General features: G+C 40.7%; 1 protein-coding gene across 1 annotated transcript; it reads left to right on the top strand.

The window, feature by feature from the left end:
• Positions 1 to 554: 554 nt before the first annotated feature.
• Positions 555 to 6,325, top strand: CXCR4 (C-X-C motif chemokine receptor 4). Its single transcript, XM_081314874.1, has 2 exons — positions 555 to 627; positions 4,636 to 6,325. Exons 1-2 carry the CDS (start codon positions 610 to 612, stop codon positions 5,698 to 5,700), a joined length of 1,083 nt encoding a protein of 360 aa, XP_081171000.1. The 5' UTR covers positions 555 to 609; the 3' UTR covers positions 5,701 to 6,325.
• Positions 6,326 to 23,708: the final 17,383 nt, after the last annotated feature.

Below are 23,708 nucleotides of genomic sequence, written 5' to 3'. Positions count from 1 at the left end.
CAGATTTAAGTTTCTTGTTTGCATCTGTTAGGAAAATTGTGTACAGTATAACAGCCTCAGGCTAAGATTTCAATTCTTGGAAAACGCTCTCTCTCCCCCCCCCTTAAATCAAACTTCCTTTGACTCGTTTCAGGCATTGTTCCTTTCATTTATTTTTTTTTAAATTTTTGCTACTAGCTATTTATCCGATTAGAGCACGTGGCTGCGGGACTCTCCGAGATGCCTTAAGACGCACAATCGCACGACCGAAAAGGGAAGCCCCCGCACTCACAACGCAGACAGCAAAACTAATTGCGGGGGGGGGGAGAGGGATTGGAGATTCCTATCGAAGGCACAGCTGCCGGTCACAAAACAGGTAGCTCGGCGCATGCTCGGGGTACCTTTTTTTTTTTTGGACGATCCGTCAATCACCCCTTCCCCCGCCGCCGCCTCCTCCGAAGCCAAAGACTTGGGCGGAGCCGCCGGCAGCTTTACGGGCCGGCTCGAAGAAGGGGCAGCTTTATAAGAGAAGGCGGGTATCTCCGGGACGCGAACTTTTGGCTGCGAGTGGCGCCGCGGTTGCTGGCGAGGTGCAGAAGCGGAGCCTGCTGCCCGGGGAGCGCTCGAGCAATGGATCCGAATCTGGATGTAAGGGAGGCGCGAGATGTTTGCCCGGGCACCGATGATGGATGGATGGATGAATGGATGGACGGACGAACGAGAGCGCGAGTGCCTGGTTGGAGGTTGCTAAATGTCGGGACGTGCTTTGCCCGACGCGATCTCGCAAAGCTCTTTTGGGGAGAGCGGGACAAGGACACGCGCAACCCCTGGGGTTTTATCTTTAGATTACAAGCCGTGTAGCGGTTCTCATTCCCGATCCGATGAGAGTTCCCGCCTGGCGTTTACTAGATCTATCTAATCTGGGACCACCCAAAAACAAACAAACAAACAAATCCACTGTCGCTCCAAGCGGGTGAATCTTTGCAGCTGTGCCGACTCGCAGAGGTGCCGTTTGTAAAAAATTAAAAAAAAAAGGACCGGGCCGTGGATCTGAATTGCACCTTGTAGTAAGCGCTCTCCTATAGGTCGTGCGAGCGGACGCTCTCTCTCTCCCCCCCCCCCTTGCTTTGGAGGAGGTGGTTTCTTGCCCCGACACCTATATCAAACGTTGCGCTCTCTCAACTTGTAGAAAGCAGCTCGGTGGAGCGGCTTTTGCGGGCTCGCCGCGGAGAAAAGAGCGCCTTTGAAAGCAGCGCGCCCGGCTGCGTAAAAGTTGCGTGGGGTCGGGCGGGGACCTGCGAGGGAGCGTTCTGGATTGCAGGGAGTGAACAGGAGCTGTAATTAAACTTCGATTTTGCTTTCCTTGATCTCCCTCTCCCCCCCCCCCACATCCCTAGGATCTTAAAAAAAATAAAAATAAAAACCCTCGCCGGGCTTGGAACACGGGAGAGAAACTTGGCGGAATCTTCGGCTTGTCTTAGGAAGCGCGATTTTGACTAATATTAAAAGAAAACCTTGAATGAGAAAAGTTTTAGACGTCGGGGCGCGCCGTTTTCGGACGTTTCCGAGCAAGTCTTTTGACTCATACCGTTTCTTGCTTTTGTCGTTAAGTAGAGCTCAGAACGTGTTAAAAAAAATCGAGTCTTTGTGTGCAAGGCAAACTAGGGTGGATTTTTTTTCCCTCCTAGAATCTAGAGTGAAAGAGGGGGGGGAGTTGGTCTGTGAGCAAAGGTTTTAAAAAAATGCTTGGTCTATGAGCAAAGTATAAACGTATGTAAAGTATAGGACAGGTAGACCTCCGAAATGTTTTAACTGGCAGGGATTCCGCCTGGATATTGGCGTATTGTTTCACCAGCTTGTGGGAAGCACGAGAATCAAAACAGCAGGCTCTTTCCATAAAGTGGGGAAAGCCCTGGGTTCAAGAAAACGTTGAGGACGCTTAGAAACCCCCTGCACACTTAGGTTTCGTGCCCTTTTAATTTCTACTTGAACGCGTGGGAATGTGGAGGCTGGTCCCGTTTAGGTTCAGAAAAGTATCGCTTTTGTACCCTGGATGGGAGAATCGTCCTTGGGAGCCAGAAGGCGTCCTTTCAAAGCCTCCCGGCCTGAATAGAAACAGTCTCTGTTTTGAATGTGTTGTCAAGCCCTTTTGTAGAAGCGCCTCACAGCAAAAAGAAAGGAGAGTCTTTCTGCAAGGCAGTGGGGAGGATGAGGACTGAAGGAGGCAGTGGTGGCCAGGTGACCACTCCCTGACTTGCCTTTCAAACGGCTGGTGGTTTCCTGAGATTGCACTTCTCTTTTTTTTCTCTCTCCATCTGTTTTATTGCTAAATTGAAACTTCTCCCTCCTTTTTGTTCTGGCGGGCAAAAGGATCTGAGAAAAAGCTTTGGTGGCAGGAGAATTTGAATGGGGTTTTTTTACACCCTCTTGTTTCCCCGTTGGTTTGACATTTTTAAATTTACCGCCACATCTTATAAGCTGCTCAGACTCGCTTGGAACTACAAAATGGAGCAGCATATAAATTTAATAAATAAACTCTCCCGTTGTTTTCATTTGGCATATCATTCAGGCTGACAAAGGGTTCTAATGAACGCTAAGGCTTGCTTACTTCATCGCCACTTTTTAATGCTGGCATGTTTGGATTTATTTTATTTTTTTAATGAACCAATCTCTTGCTGGTGAGTCAGCTGCCTCATTTGGTGACCATTGGCAGATATGACAGTGATTTAAAAAAGTGGCTTTATGACCAATCCTGTTACAAGCTTTGCTGATCTGTAAAGCAAAAAGAAAGTTGAAGTAAGTTCATAAACACAGTGGCAAGCTCACTTAGCAACCACTTTGCTTAATAACAGAATTTCTGGCCCCAGTTATGGTCACTAAAGGAGGACTATCTGTATTAAACTATAGACCACTTCAGTTTCTTTCTAATGGGTTTCTTTTGAACCAATAAGAAGGTAGTTATTTTATCTGATAATGCAGGAGCTTGCAGGTGACTGTTTACAAAACTGTCTCCTCTGAATCCTTATTAGTTTGTAAATCAACCATTGCAGTCATGATCTACCTTTGCTTATTTTGATTCTTACTTCAGAAGAATATAACAAAATATGGTAGAGGTATGTACGAATTGATAACAATACATTTTGTTTCATCTATAGAAGAAATAGTTTGGTTTGCCACTTGAACCCTATTTTGAGCAGACCATAATCAGGTTAAAGTAAAACCTGGTATAGTTGGGTTGTTCCAGGTTTCATCCAAGAAAAACTAGAACTGACCTATGGGTAACTGAGCCAGTTAAGTCTAGTAGTTAAAGCACCAGGATAGAAAACCAGGAGACTGTGAGTTCTAGTGCCAACTTAGGCTGAGTGACTTTGGCCCAGTCATTCTCCCTCAGGCTAACTCACCTCATAGGATTGGTGTTGGAAAAATGAGGAAGGCTTGTTGGATATGTTCAACACCCTGAGTTATTTCTAAAAAAGTAATAATAAAGGCGAGATACAAACAAACAAACTAGGGCAAAGCTACTGCATCCTCTTCTCTACTCTTTCTTTCTGGGTGTGGCCTGTGCTGCAGCCCACTTGCCATTCTTTTCAGGATCTTATCTCCTACTTCAAGTACTTCAAGTCTGGCTTCTTTTCTGATCTTCCCAGCATCGTCCTTCCTCTATCCTGGTTTTGCATTTGTTTCCTTCTATCTCCCATGAAGAATATCTCTTCTCAGATGAAGCACGTATATTTGGCTCTAGGCATGAACCACCCAATACTGCCTCTTCCCTACATGGGACAGTCTGTGCACAAAACATTTTACGTATGTATTATTTTCTACTAGATTTTTATCCCACCTTTATTACTTCATGAATAACTCAAGGTGGCAAACTTACTTAATAGTCCTTCCTCCTCCCTATTTTCCCCACCACAACCTGCGTGTTTTTACAGAATGATTTTCAAAGCTGTAACCATATCCTAATGGAAGCATCATTGTATGAGGGGTTTTTTTAATATAAATTCCTGTGGAGACCCATTTTGTTATCATCAAATTTGAACAGAAAAATGTGATGCATCTAGGCCCAGGGGTAGGCAACCTCGGCTCTTTTATGACTCATGGACTTGAACTCCCAGAATTCTGGGAGTTGAAGTCCATAAGTCATAAAAGAGCCGAGGTTGCCTACCCCTGATCTAGGCATTCAGGAAATTCCTTGAAGCAATCACTGGAAAGCATTGGTTGACCTGGTGGATATACATCCTGTGTAACTCAAAGGTATATCTATACAGCGGTTGCCGCTCAGTTTCATTGAATGTGGTTCGTGTGGGTTTTCTTACATTTGAAAAGTCCTTCAGAGCATTGAGATGTGCACGTTGGAATGAATTGGTTGAAAATCTGACATTTCCGATCATCTCTTTGCTTCTGCATCTGATCATTGCCAGTTAACAGAGGAGCCAAATTTTCTGGGTTAGAGTAACTTGGCAACTTTAAGACTTTTGTGGACCTCAACTCCCACAATTCCCCAGCCAGTCTAGCTATGCCAGCTGGGCAATTCTGGGACTTGAAGCCCAGATGTCTTGACTGCTGAAGCATGATGCGGTGCTGACTCTTCCTCGCCACTGAATAGTCTCCCTATGTTTGCCACCACCTAATTTTTTTTTCTTTTGTCATTTACAGATGTATTCTCCTGAATATTTTACACTTGTGCTTGATAACAATACTGGTGAGCCAGGCTCCGGAGAAGAAGATAACTTCACAGGGCTATGCTTTGAAGAGGAAAACGAAGATTTCAACAGAATCTTCTTGCCCACCATCTTCTCCATCATTTTCTTGACAGGAGTTGTTGGCAATGGCTTGGTGATAGTTGTCATGGGCTGCCAGAAGAAGCTGAAGAGCATAACTGACAAGTACAGGGTCCATCTCTCAGTAGCCGATCTCCTCTTCGTCATGACCTTGCCCTTCTGGTCTGTGGATGCCGTGATAAGCTGGTACTTCGGGGAAATCTTGTGTAAGATAGTTCACATCATTTACACGGTCAATTTGTACAGCAGTGTCCTGATCCTGGCCTTCATCAGCTTAGATCGATACTTGGCCATTGTACATGCTACCAACAGTCAGAGAGCTCGGAAATTGTTGGCTAAAAGGATTGTCTACATCGGTGTTTGGCTGCCAGCTTTGCTGTTGACTATACCTGACATGATCTTTGCTCACGTTACTGAGCTTGGTGGAAAATACGTGTGCCAGAGATTTTACACTGACCTGACCTGGCAAGTCCCCTTCCAATTCCAGCAAATTTTAGTAGGCCTCATCTTGCCTGGCCTTATCATACTGACTTGTTACTGCATTATAATTTCTAAGCTGTCAAAATCAAAGGGTCATCAGAAACGCAAAGCTTTGAAGACGACTGTCATTTTGATTGTGGCCTTCTTTGCCTGCTGGCTACCGTACTACATTGTTCTCAGCGTAGACACTTTCATCCTCCTCAAGTACATCAAGAGAGGCTGCAGTTTTGAAATACTGGTGCGTAAGTGGACCACCATTACCGAAAGCCTGGCCTTCTTCCACTGTTGTCTGAATCCCATCCTATATGCTTTTCTGGGTGCCAAATTCAAGACATCAGCTCAAAACGCGCTCACCTCTGTCAGCAGGGGATCAAGCCTTAAGATCCTTTCCAAAGGCAAACGTGCAGGACATTCTTCTGTTTCAACAGAATCTGAGTCTTCCAGCTTCCATTCCAGCTAACATAATTTCCTGTTTTCTTTAAGGCCTGTAATGAGGTGGGACTTAACAAACATGCAGGCTCATTTGTACGTACTGTATAGTCACTCACAAGATTTTGGAGGGAGGAAGAGCCCTTCAAGATAATATACAAGTTTATTCCCAATTGGAATATTTTGTTTGCTATTAGTTTTCTGTGGAAATCGATGGACTTATTTATAAAAAAAAATATTAAAACCTTTTACATTTTGATGAGAATGTGTCTGGGCAGAGCCTAAAAACGTTGTTAGGTGATAAATGTTGTACTGCTTGTGTGCCTAATTGTACAGATGATGACTTTAAACACTTATAGAGAGTCTTGTCGATGTGCACAAACTGTTTGTACATAAAAGAATGCTTCCAAGATAATTTGTTGAAAGACTGTATAATCACTGTGGATATTTAGGATTTCTTGCCCAGATTGTGGGAAATGTTTTGTTTTATACTACTTCAGTGGTAGGCAGTGGATGTAATCCCCATCTTTCCAGAGGAAACATCAAAGTACATGGATTTGAATGCGGCTGGATTGTATCCAGTGGCACTTAACAACCAAAGTATCTTCAGGCATGTGCCTTTTGGTAATAAAGTAATTTTGCTGATCGCTGCCATTATAAAGTTGCCAATAAAAAAAAATTTGAAGAAAATTCTGAATGTGTAATCATTGTGAGTTTTCTGCCCTTGTTGTTTGCCCAGTTTGGATTCCATTTATCTCTGTTTTTGAATTTATAGAGAAGAATGGATAGGATATTATGCAGTCTAGATAGGATCCTTTGATCTGTAGTTCACATCGGTGTTTCCTTATATATTTTATAGACCAAACCAAAATTTCAGTAAACCTTGTGCAAATCACTGTATTTTCCTTCATGTAGATAGAATTTATCTGCAAAAGTACTTCCCTAGCTGAAACAAATGTCCAGCCCTAGAAAGAATCCAACGTAACATACATCCATGCCTTTGTCTTGAGTAAGGGCACAGCTAAAGCAATGTAGTATGCCTTGTCAGAATATATTTCAAGCCTTTTGATGAAATAGATAGCTCAATACGATGGCATGCTTCTGTGTCTTTGAAGTGGATTATGACCCTTACTCTTCCTAAAGTTCACCCATTTTTTTGCATGTGCGCCTTGATCAATGAGAACAACTTGTTACAAACAAAACAAGTGCACATGTCTTATGTGTGTTTTCCCTCCTGATGAGACACACTTGAAGTAGGAAATCCCATCACCATCAGATTTCTCCTTTGTCTTGTTCTTGGCTGTACATTGTTTCCCCCCACACACACCCTCTCAACCATGTACACACAAACATAATGCAACCTTGTCCCCCTAATTTAATTTTATTCAGGTAATCCTTCTGTATCAAGGCCTGGCATGTTTTTGCAGCCAGGAAGGACATCACCAAAGTAATTAATTCATTGCACTTCAATAGAACATAAAACAATATTGTAACCCTTGATGGCAGTCTGCCTTTTATTCCACCCTGAAAGAAAGGAGAAAGATGTCTGCATTTGTAGTAAGCCTTATTTTAAAGGGAGAAAGCTCTCTTAAGTCCTTAGCTTACTCTCTGATCATTTTGAGGTTATGAGACTTCAGATGTCCTTGGGTGAGTGTTTTGGGAAGAGGGGTCTTCAACAGTCAAGTGCAACAAGAATCAAATCAACAAAGTGTCCCTTGGAAAAGAAACAACAGCTAATGGTTGTACAAAAAGTGATAGAATGAAGGCTATTGCTAAGCACATTGATTTGTGTTTCTTAGATTGTAAGCCGCCCTGAGTCTTCGGAGAAGGGTGGGATATAAATGGGATAAAATAAAATAAATAAATAATAAATCTGTGGTTTGCCTTCTTAGGTTCTTAACAGCAAGCTGAATGAAGGCTATGGTAAAAGCAAGTGCTTTATGGATATATTTATGGGATTCATTATCACAATAAAGGTTTCAATAAATCTGAGGTAAGATCTCTGCAGAGGTAATAATAATAATAATATAATAATAACAACAACAACAATAATAATAATAATAATAAACCTTTATTGTCAAAGTACAACATGTGTACATTGAGATTAGCTGAGCCTCCCCCCCCCCCCGTGCGCTATCCCCCCCCAACACACAGTGACAACAAACCCTCCATCCCACCACAATATGTGAACCAACTACACCACACACCGGCCTCCCAAGTCAATTCTGCATAAGATTATGTCCCATTTAAAAGCCTAACAGCCCACAGATAAAAGCTATTTTTCAGCCTGTTGATACGGCTGGCTATATTCCTATATCTCCTACCGGATGGTAGGAGAGTAAAGAGATACTGTCCAGGGTGTGAGTCATCCCTGAGAATCTTCCTCACTCTTCCAAGGCAACGAGCCCTGGCGATGTCATCCAGTGGCATCTGTGATAGGAGTGGTGGTGGCCAAAACAACGAGTATCCAACAATGCTCCATGAAACTGTAAGGTTTCCCACTTAGCCTCACCATTGCCCCAGCATTACTCAGGAATTTAAAAGAGCCAAAAGTAACTCCTGAGCCGAGGTTTCAGCAAGCCAACAACTTTTATTTTGATCAGAATAGAGTTGGGTGGCCACATCTCTCTTCGTGGCTGGTAGAGAGATGAAGGCAACAACCAGGAAAGATTTCTTCCACCTTTTATACCTTTCCAGAACAAAGAGGTCTTGGTACTAGGAACCAAAAGGTACAGAAAAATAATTCCTAGATGATGACTCATACACAACAACCCAGCTTCCACCACAACTCCTTTTCCCCCTCCCCTTTAACATGCTCTTTTCATGTAAGCCAGACATGTCAAAAACAAGGCCCGGGGGCCAGATCCGGCCCGTGAAGTGGTTTCATGTGGCCCGCAAAGCCATCCTGGAAACAGTGAGGAAACAGCCCCCACTGCCTTGGCCCTGGCCCAGAGACCCTCCTTCTGCCAGAGACCCCCAGATCTGTCCCACTCCTGCCCAGGCCCCCATAGGCACCCTTGATGCGAACGATGTAGAGCTGGCCATGCCCACCCAGTAGACCATATGCACTCTAGCCACGCCCACCCAGTAGGCCACGCCCACCCTGGCCACACCCACCTAGCCCCCTGAGGGCAACCGCAACGCTGATGTGGCCCTCAATGAAATTGAGTTTGACACCCCTGACCTGTACCTAAAGCATGAAACATTTGCTTTTATATAACTAATTTCCCAATATAAAGCACCTACAAAGCTGCTTGCACATAAACAAAGATGATTACAAAGTATCACTACTCTTATCAATATTACTAACATCAACCTTAAGCATAATAAAATCCCTTCAAAACCATTAATAGAATCATTGCTGGACAATGAAGCAAAATGCTAAAATAGAAATGCTTTTTTGGGGGGGTGCCTTCAAGTTAGTGGTTGATTCATGGGGGTTGTCTAAATTAGTCTGTGGTTTTCTTGGCAAAGTTTTTCAGAAGTGACTTGGCATTGCCTCCTTCCTCAGGTGGAGAGAAAATGACTGACCCAAGGCCGTTGAGCTCGATTGGTGCCAAAGGTGGAACTGGTTCACCTTCTCCCAGTTGACCAAATGACAAAATGAACTGAAATACAATTGCAGTTTGGTATAGAGATTAAGGCATTGGGCTAAAAACTGGGAGACTATGAGTTCTAATCCCAGGTTATGTGCAAAACCAGCTGGTGGCCTTAGGCCAGTCCCTCTCTCTCTGCCCTAGGAAGGAGACAATGACAAACCATTTCTCAAAAATCTTGCCAAGAAACTGCAGGGACTTCTCGAGGTAGTCTTAGAGAAACAAACATGACTTGAATGGAAGAAAAAAAAATCTAAGAAATTAGCAGTAATTAAACATCCGGAAACCTAAATTAATAGAGGCTTCTATAAATTCTAGTCCCCATGTACTGTATTCTGCATTTAGTTGCCTAACTTGCCTTATCCATCTGACTGGATATAGGATTCTCACCCTTTACTCGAGTGATACTTTAGGACTAATCATTTCTTCAGCCTAACCTGTCTCACTAGGTGATAAGCTGCAAATGTCTTTCTGAGCTTTCTTGAAAGAAAAAAACAGGACAGAAATGTAATAAAGTAATCACTGACTTGGGGTATTAATGAACCATATCTGAAAGTGAATTTGTTTCAGAATAATGCTCTCATTTTTGTCTAATAGAACTATTATTTTTCATGAGGAAAATCATTTTCCTCCTGATAACACAATTTCAGCCTCTGAAAAGGCTTGGCTTTCACAGCCACCCTTACATCTTGGAATTAATTCAAATCAGTCACAGCATCTTGGGGGGAAAAATCTAAGCTTCATCTATACCAGCACTGAGATATTTTATTGTTACCGCACTCATGTTTAACTCATTTTACGGTAAGATCAGCTTATGGTTCTGTTTGCATTAATTCCAATAGGAGCATTTCAAATTAAATCAAAGGCCAATTTCTAAAATTAGATTGTAACATATTGAAAAAGTTTGGGAGACAACTAACGGATCCTTCCATTAGGTCACAGTAACAAAGGTTAAGAGGCTGCCAATTGTCACATTCATGAGTGAAAGTTGCTTATGATGGTCACCTGGGAAGCCCTTTTTAAACTGGTGTGGAAAGACCCCGTTGAGGTAGAGAAGTAAGAGGTGGCCAGAGGGCTCCAAAGTTAACTAGTCTCTCTTGCAAGAGATGTTACACACCCACTCACAGATCCTCATATGTCTATTGTTTGAGGTAAACGATAATATTGATTACCCTCCTTCTGTTTCACATGCCAAGGCCTAGACCTAGAGCAGAGGTAGGGGTAGGTAACCTTGGCTCTTTTATGACTCGTGGATGGCTGGCTCAGGAATTCTGGGAGTTGAAGTCCACGAGTCATAAAACAGCCAAGGTTGCCTACTCCTGATCTAGAGGATAGTGGCTGAATGTTAAAGTCCTCGCTTAATGATTGGTAGCTTATCGAATATTTGAAGTTTTGATGGATACTGCCCCCCCTGAAAAAAGGTACTCATGATCCAGTTCTGGAGTTCCAATGACAGCCCACATGGTCACATGACTCGCATTTGGGCCACTTGGGAACCGGCTCACCATTACAGTGGGTTGCACTCTTCCATGGTCACGTGACACGATTTATGACATTTTTTGCCAGAAACCAGCCATTTTGGCAAGGAAACACCCATAGGAATGCATTGACTTCCTTAACCACGGCGTTTCACTTGACAACTGCTACCTTCACTTAAAAACTGCCACAAAACACGTTGTCAAGTCAGCTCGATCACACGAGTAGCTCGCCTTATGACCATTGTGATGTACAACAGAAATGCCAGACTCCATGATGGTTGTAAGTCGAGGACCGTAGTTCAACATTGCAACTGATTGGGATTCTTTACAGCATTAGAAAGGCTACTGAATAGCTCAAGAGAATTCAAGGCATATATAGCAAACTCTCTGTTCTCTCAAATCTGTCCTTTCCCCTCCAGAATCAGCAGCCACCTAATTCTGCTGAAGAGTAGAGTCTAAAATGGCACATGGATTAAGCGGGCAGATTAGATGAGAACGACTGAATGACAGTAACCAACCTGTTGACAAATGTGGCTTTTGTCCTTTCCTAAAATAAGCGGTGAACTATCCCACTATCACTAAATACAGCATGCTAAGAAATTAAGGAGACTCTAGTAAAACCCTGGATACAAGAGAGCAATTGGCTCAGAAGAAGTGTGTCCTCTAAGATTATTCTCTGGCATCTGACTGTTCAAGCTGCAAAGGAGAAGATACCTTGAATACTAATGAAATTTTGAGAAAGCGCTATATCTAGGGAACTTGGCTGAGAAAAACTAAATTATAATCTCCAGAACTCGGTAGTTGACATGAAGGACTCATTCCCTGCAATAGATGTTTCAAAGGGAATTTATGACTCAATTGAAATGAAATCTCTTAAATCAACACAAATGGAATTTGATTTTTTAAAACAAAAACAAAAAATTGCATTGATCACATAGATGTTAAGGACAGGCATTTCATAAGTTATAGTTTGTATTCATAGATTCATCTCTGTCCAAGATGTTAACACAAATGGTTGGAACAAGAGAGATAGCGTGTGATTGCATCAAAAATAATCCACTTTCTCCTTCAAATTGGTTGGAGAAAAATTACCTCATCTGAAGATAATGTTGAGTTCTTTTAGATAATGGCACAATTTATCTATAGGCTCCAGAACAAACATTTGTATAAGTAGAGATCAAATATACAATAAGCAAGCACTATTACCTCCAATAGAGAAATGTCCTCAAAAGATTAAAAAGTATGTTATTAACTAAGTATTTTTTTTATTCCAACTTTTCTTTCAAGAACCTGAGGTTGCCTTTTATTTTTATTTGCAGAAATTTGTGTGGTAGATTACTTCAGGTTCTTGCATGTCTCTCAACCAATATGCCACACTGCTGACGTACAAGTAGTCCTCGACGTATGATTGTTATGAGCCTGGCAATTATGGTCGTACGTCATGACAGTCATAAAGTGAGTGATCACATGATTGGACCAGATTTTACCATCTTTCTTGCTGCAGTTGTCAAGCCAATGCGGCAGTCATTAAATGAATACTAAATGAATACTAGTACAATTATTGTACTAAACTAAACAGATTATTGTAATAAGCAAAGACTGCGGTCATTAAGCGAATCCATTGTTCTCTATCGCATTTTTTTTCCAGAAGATGCTGGAAGTTAACAGGGGTTTCTGGGAAAAACATTGTACATTGCAGTCACATGACTGCAGGGTGCTGCAAACAGCCATAAATGCAGGATGGTTGCCGAGCATCCAAAATATCATGAAAATGCAGGGGATGGGTGGGGGAGCGGACGTCATAACTTCGGGACAGGTCTAACTTTGGCAAGGGGGCGCTCTATTGAAACTTGAAATAGTTGCTAAGTAACCAGTCACAAGCCTACGGCTACTTTGTACAGGGTATCTGTTTTACTGCAAAATTATCATACTGCAGAGAACAATCCTATGGATATAAAGAATTATTATAAGGCAAATGCTAAATGGCAATATTCATCTCTGAAGGCAGTTTCTGAAGTGTGAAAAACAGTCATACGTCACATTTTTCAGTGCTGTTGTAACTTCAAACAGTTACTAAACAGATTATTGTAATTTGAGGACTACCTCTATGTCTCATTCATTGAAATCCTTTTTTTAAAAAAAAACAATCACAAATGATAGTGGTTTAAAATGATGATGGAGAGAACAAAGTTAGTAAAAGAAGTGAAGTAAAAGTGAAAGAGTTTTCTCCAATCCACTGTATTGTTAACACATCAACCAGCATGAACACCTTCAAAGCTGCCACCCTCTCAGCACCAGCGGTCTTTGTAATAACCGAGCATTTGGCACCGCAACCAAAATAAGAATAATAGAAAATAATGGAGAGAACAGCCAGTCCTAATTCAAGCAGCAGCACCCACGTATCATGTAGCAGCAGCACTTTTCCCTACATAATGAAATCTCTTTTTTATTTATTTATTACATTTTTATGCCACCCATCTCCCCTACAAGGTGAGTCCGGGAAGTTTACAAGTTATAAAGCAAGCAAAAAAATTAAAATACTATTAAGAATTATACTAAAACTGTACTAAGAGAGCTAAGAGCCCAACAAGACAGGGATGAGGTCTTCTTATCCCATCAGTCACCTCCAGTGTGAGCACCCTCCAGGTCAGCTGGTAAAGCCAGGTTTTGATACCCTTCTGGAAGGCTAAAAGGGAGGGGGCAGTTCTCACCTCCTATAGAAGAATCTATAGGGGCACAGCAGAAAAGGCTCTTCTCCTTGATCCCACCTGCTTCAATTCCTTAGAACAGTGGTTTTCAACCTTTTCTTCTCCACAGACCCCCTTTAAATACCTTTTGTGGCCACAGACAGACACCCCCACCAAGACTTAACTCAAAATTTAAATCATAACATTTCATTGTTAAATCATAAAAAATGTACATATGCGAGAATCAAGTTTGATACTTGCCAGATATTAGTGAATGAGTCTGGTATTATTCTGCATTACCTCACCTCCAGAATCGTTTTAATCTTTTGAGGGGAAGGGCAAAATAAATTTCATGGAATAAAACTAAGATAGGTGAGAAATGAAAATAATTAAATTACGTTTGTTTACCTCTGACTTTCAGTTTGATTAAAAGATAAACTGATTAGATCACAAGCTATGTGCAATCCATCCTAATCATATAGTCCACTGAAAGATGGCAGTTGCTCTGAAATGGTTAAAAATAAATCCCAAAATTATATGATGTTTTGCTGAAAAATATCAAAAACTAGTGTAATTTTAATGTTGTCACAGAAAATTGTGTGCAGTTTAGGTATTATGGTGCAAGATTTCATTAAATAAGAGAAAATTGAAATTATAAAAGCTCTTTAATATTATTTGATTTTGTGCAATCTACAGGCTTCTGTAAGTTTTGTGAGTGTTCCATATTTTATAGGAACCATGTGGCTGAACCCTTGTCTATTTTCTTAATTTCAAGAGAGTAGATAATTGATCATTGTCGTAATTAGGATGGGAATAAATGGGCAGGTATGCACTTGCTTGTGCTCTATAAACTTCTTCATTACATTAATACAGGTAGTCCTCAACTTACATCAGTTCATTTAGTGACCATTTGAAATTACAACAGCTCTGAAACAAGTGACTTACAGTATGACTATTTTTCACACTTATGGACCATTGTAGTATCCCTATAATCACATGATCAAAAATTCATTCACTTGGCAACTGAGTCATATTTATGATGGTCCTGGGGTCATGTGATCACCTTCTGACAAGCAAAATCAATGGGGAAAACAGATTCACTTAACAACAGGACAAGAAAGGACATAAAATGGGACAGAACTCAGTTAACAAATGTTTCACTTAGCAACAGAAATTTGGGCTCAACTGTAGGCATAAGTTGAGGACTACCTGTACAATGGTTGAAATATAAATATAATCCAAGTGAATTCCAGAGTCATGAAAATTGCTGTACTACTTTAAAAAAACAGTATTTGTTGTATTTTTGACCAACTGGCATATCAAAAATAAAAATTAATCAGGTTGGAGGCAGGGGGAAAATGCCAGAATGCTCTTAACATAGGTCATATTTTCAAAGATTTGCCTTTTTATTTGTATGCTGGCACCAGTATTGCTTGGTACAATTTGAAAATCTAGCAGAGTTTATTTTAGGAAATCTGCATAGTGATTGCTGGAAGACATTTTAAAACTGTTCCAAATGAACATATCTGGTTATCTGTCAAACATACTAGGGGCAAACAGAATGATGAGTTAGGTTGTTGATCCTGCTTTGTGTTTATGATCGGTACAAGACCAAGGTTCAAAGGGAAGTACATAGTTAGAACAGGGAGTCACTGAGCCTATTCTGAGGTCACAGATCTTGGAATTTGCTTTTGGTACAAAAACTTGAGCTTATAATCCTACCGCACAAAGTCCACTCTTGGTTGTTTCATCTGGGTTCAGGTGATACAAGTGATTTTGTTGCTTGTATCACCTGTTGCGAAATAGTTGAGACTCTTGTAGATCTACTACAAATCACCCTGACATCTAGCCCTGTATTCTAAACAACACTCTAGGGGCTAATTCTGATGAGACAGAGGATGTAATTAAAAGCCATCTCAATGTATTGAATGCTGAAACTTATCTAAAACCACAATGTCTCAGTATCAGTCATGGGGGTTTACACAAATGCAAAAAAGAAAAGAAAAGGTGGAGTTTCAGAATGAAAACTGATTGAAACTGAACAGGCTGAATGGCCATGGAGACTTAACTGGGTGTGGCAGGAGCGTAAAGGGGATAGGAAATGTAATGAAGTGTCCCAATTTATATCACAATATTTTGTTGCAGCTTCCAACCTATTTCCAACATTGAGGCAGTCTATGCCATCACTTAGGCAGACACAACCAGGCCATCCACCAAACCAAGGATCAAAAAGGAAAGGACCAAAATTCTAAGATTAAAAAAAAACCTCCAAAAAAAAACATCTGTAGAAAAACAGAATGGGGAGGGGAGTTCAGCCAATGTGAAACAGCCAGGAAGAGAAGGTGGACTATTAGGAGGGGTGGGGAACACTAGAAAATTGTGTAAAACAGAAAGCTCATGAAGAAAGACAGTTCTGCCTGACTGTAAAATAAGTGAGAGCACAACAATGTGTTGTACATTTCTTTCTTCTCCCTGTTTTTGTATTACAGATTTTGGATTTTCTATGGAGATTGTCACTCATCCAGGTTGTCCCAAAGGTGCTTTTTTCACAAGGCAACTGGACTTTCTTTCTTTTTTTTCTTGAAGACATTTTATTTCTCATCCAAGAAGCTTCTTCAGCTCTCAAGCTTCTTCAGATTTTGGGTTGCACTCCTCCAAAAACCATATTATTTATTTATTGAAATTTTATCCCTCCTTTATTATTTTATAAGTAAATTAAGGGGGTGAACATACCTAAAACTCCTTCCTTTTCCTATTTTCCTCAGAACGGCGACCTTATGAGGTGAGGTGGGCAGACAAGAGAGAAAGACCCAAACTCTCCCAGCTACCTTCCATGGCTAAATGGAACTAGAATTCACCGGCTCCTGGTTTGCAGCCTGATGCCTTAACCCAGGGGTAGGCAACCTTGGGTCTTTTATGACTCATGGACTTCAACTCCCAGAATTCCTGAGTCAGCTGACTCAGGAATTTTGGGAGTTGAAGTCCATGAGTCATAAAAGAGCCGAGGTTGCCTACCCCTGCCTTAACCACTAGACCAAACTGGCTTTGAGCTCTCTCTAGAAAATTCCATCTCATGTGCATATTTTCTCACAGAGTTACCAATAAGGATTACAATATAATACACAAGGATGTTATGGTAAAAACCTGAACAAAACCAAGAATCCAGTTATTTTCTGCTTTCTCCAGTTGGTTTCCCTTGATTCCAACTCCCAAAATTCTCAGCTGGTAAACACTTAGATTATGGAGAGGCATACGGTGATCTTTCATGAGGTTTTTAGATTATACGTATCTGTGTTTGCCCAAGAAAAGCAGATGCTTATGTATCTATGTATGGGAAGCTTTTCTTGTGACATAAGCTTCATTAAAATTCGGTTGTTTACCCAAGTTTTTTTTTTCTGGAGAGTAAATTAGTCTGCTCTCCCTGAGATTACATTGAGTGGCTTAAAGGAGAAACAATTCTGATAATGATAATTAACTGTGCTATCCAAGATATCCTGTCTGTCCTAAGCAAGATATCAACCCAGCAAAAAATTGTCTATTTGTACTCTTTATCATCTTTATCTGACTCTGCGAGAGAAATTATTCTTACTGTTATTAGCATGCACAACTGCTGAAATCCTGCTTGTATAAACTCAGTAGATTTGCTCTTCCTAATTAAGCAGTATCTTTAATCCAGGCATAATACATCTGATTTTCCTTGAAAGTTACTGCCACTCTGCAAAATAAATAACTGTGTTCTGAATGTAACCATGTAAGGCTGCATACACCTTTAATCAGCAATGGTATATATGCTCTACTAAATGTACTGTGGAGGGCAGCCGAGCTCTTTATAGTAAATATTAAGAATTAATCATCACCATCATGTTACATAAATGTAATTCCAGTTTATTACGCTATCCAGCCATCCTCCTTGGAAGCTGTTTAGAAGCAACAGGCAATGCTGTTATGGATCTGCAAGTTACTTTTACTGAGGAGCAACAATTATACCTTAGCCAAAAACAAAAAGAAGGCAAAATGCAAAAGATTAACAGGAATGCAGTTTAATGGGATAACTAATCTTATTTCGAAGCAACGGGTGTGCAAGAGATGTGCAGCAGGCAGACAAAACGAACACAAGAAAGAACATGCTCACAAGCTGTTCTGCTTCTACCACCACGCCATGGCTGCTCCTTGTCTTTGAATCTTTTTCCCACGGCTGTCTCTGCAGATCTTCCGTCCTGTTTTTCCCCATGGAATTCCTTTTTCCTCTCCTAGAGCACCAACAAAAAGAAAAAAAAGAAAAAAATCACTCCGGTCAACACTTTATTGAAAAGACACCGCTGGCAAACATGTCACCATCCATCTGCTTACAGAAAGAACTCTTGTTGCGATCGGTAATCCCAGGCCAAACTCTACCCAGCATTACTCTGGGCAGCTATGAGTTTTGAATGAAAGACATAACCTAGGTAAAATGAAGCTGAATTTTCTTTAGCTTTTCTTCTCCCGGCCCGGCCCCTTCTTTACTGTCCCAGTGTCTGAATATTTTCTTTAAATAGCTGGGACTTTGGGAAAGAGATATTTTCCTTGACCAAGAAAGACACCTCTATTAAACCAACAGAAGAGAAATTATCTTCATCAGGGTGGGGACATTTTACAGCTACCAGATTAATTGCGTTTAATCTGAACTAATAGTAATTAAAAGAAATCAAATGCATTGTGGTCTTGTCCCACCCATTATTTGGGGAGTGTAAGCCTCTGCTTACTGCTCAACAGCCAAATGTAGCCCCCCCCAACCAAGAAAAGTTGGCACATTCTTAGCCTCTAGCACTTTTAGGGGGTAACAAGGGTTGTTTTGAGTAAATTGCAGCTTTAGCAAAACAAGCAGTCAGCTTTAATTAAAGCTTGTATCTACAATCAGGAGATCCCACTAGGTTCATTCTTAGGTTCCATGTAAATCTAGAAAACGTCGCTCTCAATTCTGTTTGCACAACTTTAGCATCATAATCACATGTCTGCCTGCAAAAGAAGACATGGGGAATTCTCCCTCCCCCATTCCATCCCTGGATGAACCCTAATTCTCAGACTCCCAGACTTTCTGCAAACCAAAATGAAAGATAATGCGTTTTCACTCTTTTGCCAATTTTTTTTAAAGAAAAGCTGGTTCCTCATGATAATTGATGTATGTGATTCCCCAGAGGAGGGATTTCTGTATCTTCTCTGGTCAGAAGCAATTTCTTCTTCCAAGAAAACAATTTTAAACAATGGCCCTTTTGATGTAGCACGATTGGACAATAGTAGAAAGCAAAAACAGGAATTTATTTCATTCTTAACCTGAGATTTGATTTTGGGGGGTTTCTAAACACTTTAAAAAAATTACACTGAGCTATGGTGGTGCAGTGGTTATAATGCAGTTTTGCAGCCTAACTCACTGCTCACTCTAGGAGTTTGATCCTGACCTCAAGGTTGACTCAGCCTTCCATCCATCCGAGGTCAGTAAAATGAGGAGCCAGATTGTTGGGGGCAATAGGCTGACTCTGTAAACCTCAGTGAGTGCTGTAAAGCACTATGAAGGGGTATATAAGTCTAAGTGCTATTGCTTTTACTACTCCTAGTGCTTTAAAATCCATAAATATTACATTCCTGTTGCAAAAAGCAGGATGATAGCCAAATAGATAGTAAATTCTGCCAATTACCAAAAAGCTAGTATTGTTATATCTGTTTGCAGGGTCAGGTCAGTTATGTATGACAACCTTACCAGTTCCACTTTAGCCTACAACCCCAAGTGATCTTTCACCCAAGTACTAACCAGGTCTAATTCTGTATACTTATTCAATATTGGCCAAGGTAAACTAGATACTGCTAAATAAATGAGCTTATAGTGCAGAATATGAGGCAATTTTAATTTCTAAGGAGCGACTTATTATATCAGGGCTTTTCAACCAGTGATATGGGTACCACCTGTGGTACATTGGCACCTGGGAGGTGGTACGCAACCATCCTAGAAAAGTAGTAGCAGGGGAGGGGAATGAGCTGAACCAGTGACAGCACCTCACAAGCCTAAGCGAGACGGTCACAGTGTCTGAGGGTCATGTAAAGTGACCAAAAACTGCTGCAACCACACAGCAGAGGGGGGGAAATAAAAACCAAACACCCCCCCCCACTCCCACTGCCAATACTCAACAGAAATGCTCACAATGAAAACCTCGGACAGGAGGAAGAGCGCTGCCGGGTGGGCAGGCAGGTGTCTCGCTCGGCTGTGGCTTGTGGGGTGCTTTTTTCAGTGACATTGTAACTTCAAACAGTCACTAAGCAAAATGTTATAAGTCGAGGACTACCTATACTTCATCACTTACTTTTTTTTTGGTCATCAAGTTTTTGACACCTTGCTAGGCAACTGGTGGTACTCAGATGTTGCCATATCCTAAAAGTGGTACAATGGGTGAAAAGGTTGAAAAGCCCTGTATTATATTACCTTAGTTGCCAGGTTCTGTTCTAAGAAAAAGGGAGAGGCAGAACAAAAGAAATATTGTACCCTTACTCAAAAATGCGTAAAGTAGAAACCTTTCCATTCCTTAAGAAATTGCAAAGCTATCAGCTGCGACCCTCACCAACTATATTTCCTAAAAAAAAATCCAATAAAGCAGAAGGCTAGATTAAAAATACTGGAAAGACCACATAGCAATCTTTAATAATTATTACCAGTCTAGTTTTACATGGGCTTTTTTTTCTTTTCTTTTTTTTTTTAATCCCATTTATATCCCGCCCTTCTCCGAAGACTCAGAGCGGCTTACAATCTAAGCACAAATCAAATGTGCTTAGCAATAGCCTTCATTCTATGTATATGCCTGCTTATTAGGGCTTTCACACACACCCCCAAGCGGCATTATTACAAAGTCAGCTTATTGCACCCAACAATCTGGGTCCTCATTTTACCTACCTCAGAAGGATGGAAGGCTGAGTCAACCTTGAACAACCTTTTTTGTTCTCAGGCGATATAAAATGGTACAACACAAAAAATTAATTCAGTTTTTTGTTTTAGTTTTTGGAAGTCTTTATTTCACTCAGTGGTATTTAAACAAATAGGAGACACCACTGCTGAAGCATTAGAAAATAAAATAAAAATCTTGAAGAATCCTATAATTCAGTATTTTGACTCCATTTGCTTACAACAACTGAGTCATTTCTAATAGATTTCCTCCATCCATACAAATATATATTTTGTTACATAGGTATTGAATATGCCTATTTTAATTTTTAGATTTTCACTTTATATGCATAATATATAGAGAGAGGTGGTAGTTAAGACATCAGGCTAGAAACAGGGAGATCATAAGTTCAAATCCTGCCTTAGGCACAAAGCCAATGGAATAAACCTGGGCCAGTCACTTTCTCTCAGCCCTAGGAAAGAAGCAATGGCAAATCATGTTTGAAAAACATTACTTAGAAAAGTGTACGGGCAATAAAAGAAAGGGGGGAAATAATACAGAAAAGGTGCATCATTCAAGGATAGTGGTAGTAGCAGGGCCAAGTTAGCATAGAAATTACATATAGATGTCATTGGATTAAAACAAGGATGAATTTAGAACAGTCTGATTGGTGAAGAGCTTTTGTGAATAAAAGAGGCTTAGCAGGAGATGGGCTGGATTTGGAGTCCCAGTGGCTAAATAATATTAGAGTTATCTTGAGATAAGACGAGCAGTCAATAAATCATGGTTTAATACTCTGGCTAGAGAAATTTTTATTTCTAATTATTGTTGCTGAGTAAAGGCTCTGTTCTTAGTTGAAAACCAGCACAAGTCCAAGGTGCAGGTAGTCCTTGATTTATGACTATAATGGAGCCTGGCCATCGTGATCATAAGTTGTGATGATTGTAAAATGGATCAGTCATGTGACCAACCTGATTGTACAACCTTTTTTGCAGTGATCATTAAGTGAATGCTGAGGTTTTTAAGCAAACCAATGATTTGCTTTGGGTACCAGAGGTAAATGCCAGTTTTGGGCAAAAGTGTAGTGAAACACAATTACATAACCACAGAATACTGCAAATGGCCATACATGCAGACTGGTTTTCGAGGGCCAGAAGTTCAGTCATGTGACTGGGGAGGCGACCGTTGGAACTTCAAACCTGGGTCATAAGTAGCCTCTAGATAGGTCTGCTGTAACTTTGAATGGTTGCTAAGCAACCAGTCATAAGCTGAGAACTACTGATAAGTGATGCTGCAGGCATTAAAGAAAACTGAAAGGAGATTGAAATGGCTTTATTTTAGAAGTCTGATCCAAGTTGTGATCTTCCCATGGATTTCAATGAATTTTTGATAGTGTTGGGAATTAAATAATGGAGATTTCAAAATGAGGTTGAAGTAGGCATTCTTTGAAAGGAAAATCAAGCAAAATAGAACACAAAAGGTGTCTAATGTTTAATTTGGATTTCTAGAGAATCTAACAAGAAAAAAAAACCAGGTAGTCCTTGACTTCCAACCATTCATTTAATGACCGTTCAAAGTTACAACAACACTGAAAAAAGTGACTTATAACTGTTTTTCACCCTTACGACCGCTGCAGCATCCCCGTGGTCACATGATCAGAATTTGGATGCTTGGTAACTGCCACGTATCTGTGATGGTTGCAGTGTCCTGGGGTCACGTGATCACCTTTTACAACCTTCTGACAAGCAAGGTCAATGGGGAAGCCAGATTCACTTTACTGCCCTATTGGTAATTTAACAGCTGCAGTGATTCACTTAACAACTGTTGCAAGAAGCATTGTTAGAGACCCCACACACCCACTTTATTATCTGTTTCTGTTGCTCCCCTCTGGGAGAAGGTTTCAAAGAATTTCTAGCGGGACTATCTGATTCTGTAACAGCCTTGTTCCCTATGCCATCCGCCTGGTAAACTCGCAAGATTCATTTTTCTCACCGTGCACTTTATCCAAACTAGACCGTGTTGTTTCTCTGTGTCATAAAATATATGTGGGTATATGCATAATTCTGTATTTATTTATTTTTATTTATTTATTTTATTTTAATTCCATTTATATCCCACCCTTCTCCGAAGACTCAGGGCGGCTTACAAGCTTAGCAGTAGCCTTCATTCTATGTATATGCCTGCTTATTAGGGCTTTCACACACACACACACACAAGCGGCATTATTACAAAGTCAGCTTAATTGCCCCCAACAATCTGGGTCCTCATTTTACCTACCTCGGAAGGATGGAAAGCTGAGTCAACCTTGAGCCTGGTGGGATGCGAACCTGCACTAATTGCAGGCAGCTGGTGTTACTTCAGGAGGCATTAGCCCACTGCTCCACCAAGGCTCTTTTATTTATTGTTGTCATATTTAAGTAGTTTATATTGGAGGTGGTGACCCTTTGAGAGCTGTACGCAACAAAATTTCATTTTAATGTATGCCAATTAGTGTACATTCAAAGTGACAGTAAAGTTATTATTCTATTCTATTCTATTCTATTCTGTTCTATTCTATGAACTATGTTGTTTAGCAACAGAAATAATGGGCTCAATATTGTGGTCGTGAGTCGGGAACTATTTGGAGTCCAGCAGCTAGCTTGAAAAAAAAGGGGGGGGAAGCTTGCATCTTCATGATTCTGCACTGGCTTTTGAACTGTGTCTGAAAGAGGGGGCTTTTCTATTGGCTTAAGCAGCCCTGATAGGCCTTGCAACCAGATGGGGAGCTATAGGCATTTGATTCACAGGTTGCTCTCTTGGGATTTCCTTAGGCTGAACTACCGAGCATGAAAGAGTCCTATTTACAAAAAGCGCTGAATGCATAGGAAGTGAGAATGACACCAGGCATTATGAAAAAAATGCTTGGAAACGTGAGGTGGCTCTGAATGGCTTTTTTCTTAAGCAATTGGAGCTCTTGGGTCTATCTGAAGGAAGCAAGGTTGTCTGTGGAACCAGAGGTTGCACGACCTGAAGCACAGAGGCTGATGTGTACTCCCCTGCTTTCTTGCGAGTTCTTCTCTGCAAACACATTTTATGTCAGAAAGAAACCCTGAGGCCACCAGAGCCATGTTCAACACATAACCAGGCAAGCAAATTATAATACTTTTTATGCTGGCTATATTTCTACAATGATAAGGAGTGAATGTGTTATGTATGTACATATCTATATCTACATTTAAGTATATGTCTGTCTGTCTGTCTATCTATCTATCTACTTCCATCTGTCAATGGCTATAAAACAGACTACTCATCCTTTCAAAGCTTCCCTTTAAATAATGGTCTTTGTAGGAAGAAGCATCAACAAAAACATTGGCTTGGATCCTCATTTGGGTGA

Source organism: Vipera berus, assembly GCF_964194415.1.
Source record: "Vipera berus genome assembly, chromosome: 1".
Classification (NCBI taxonomy): domain Eukaryota; kingdom Metazoa; phylum Chordata; class Lepidosauria; order Squamata; family Viperidae; genus Vipera; species Vipera berus.
This window is presented reverse-complemented; position numbering and strand designations above follow the sequence as displayed.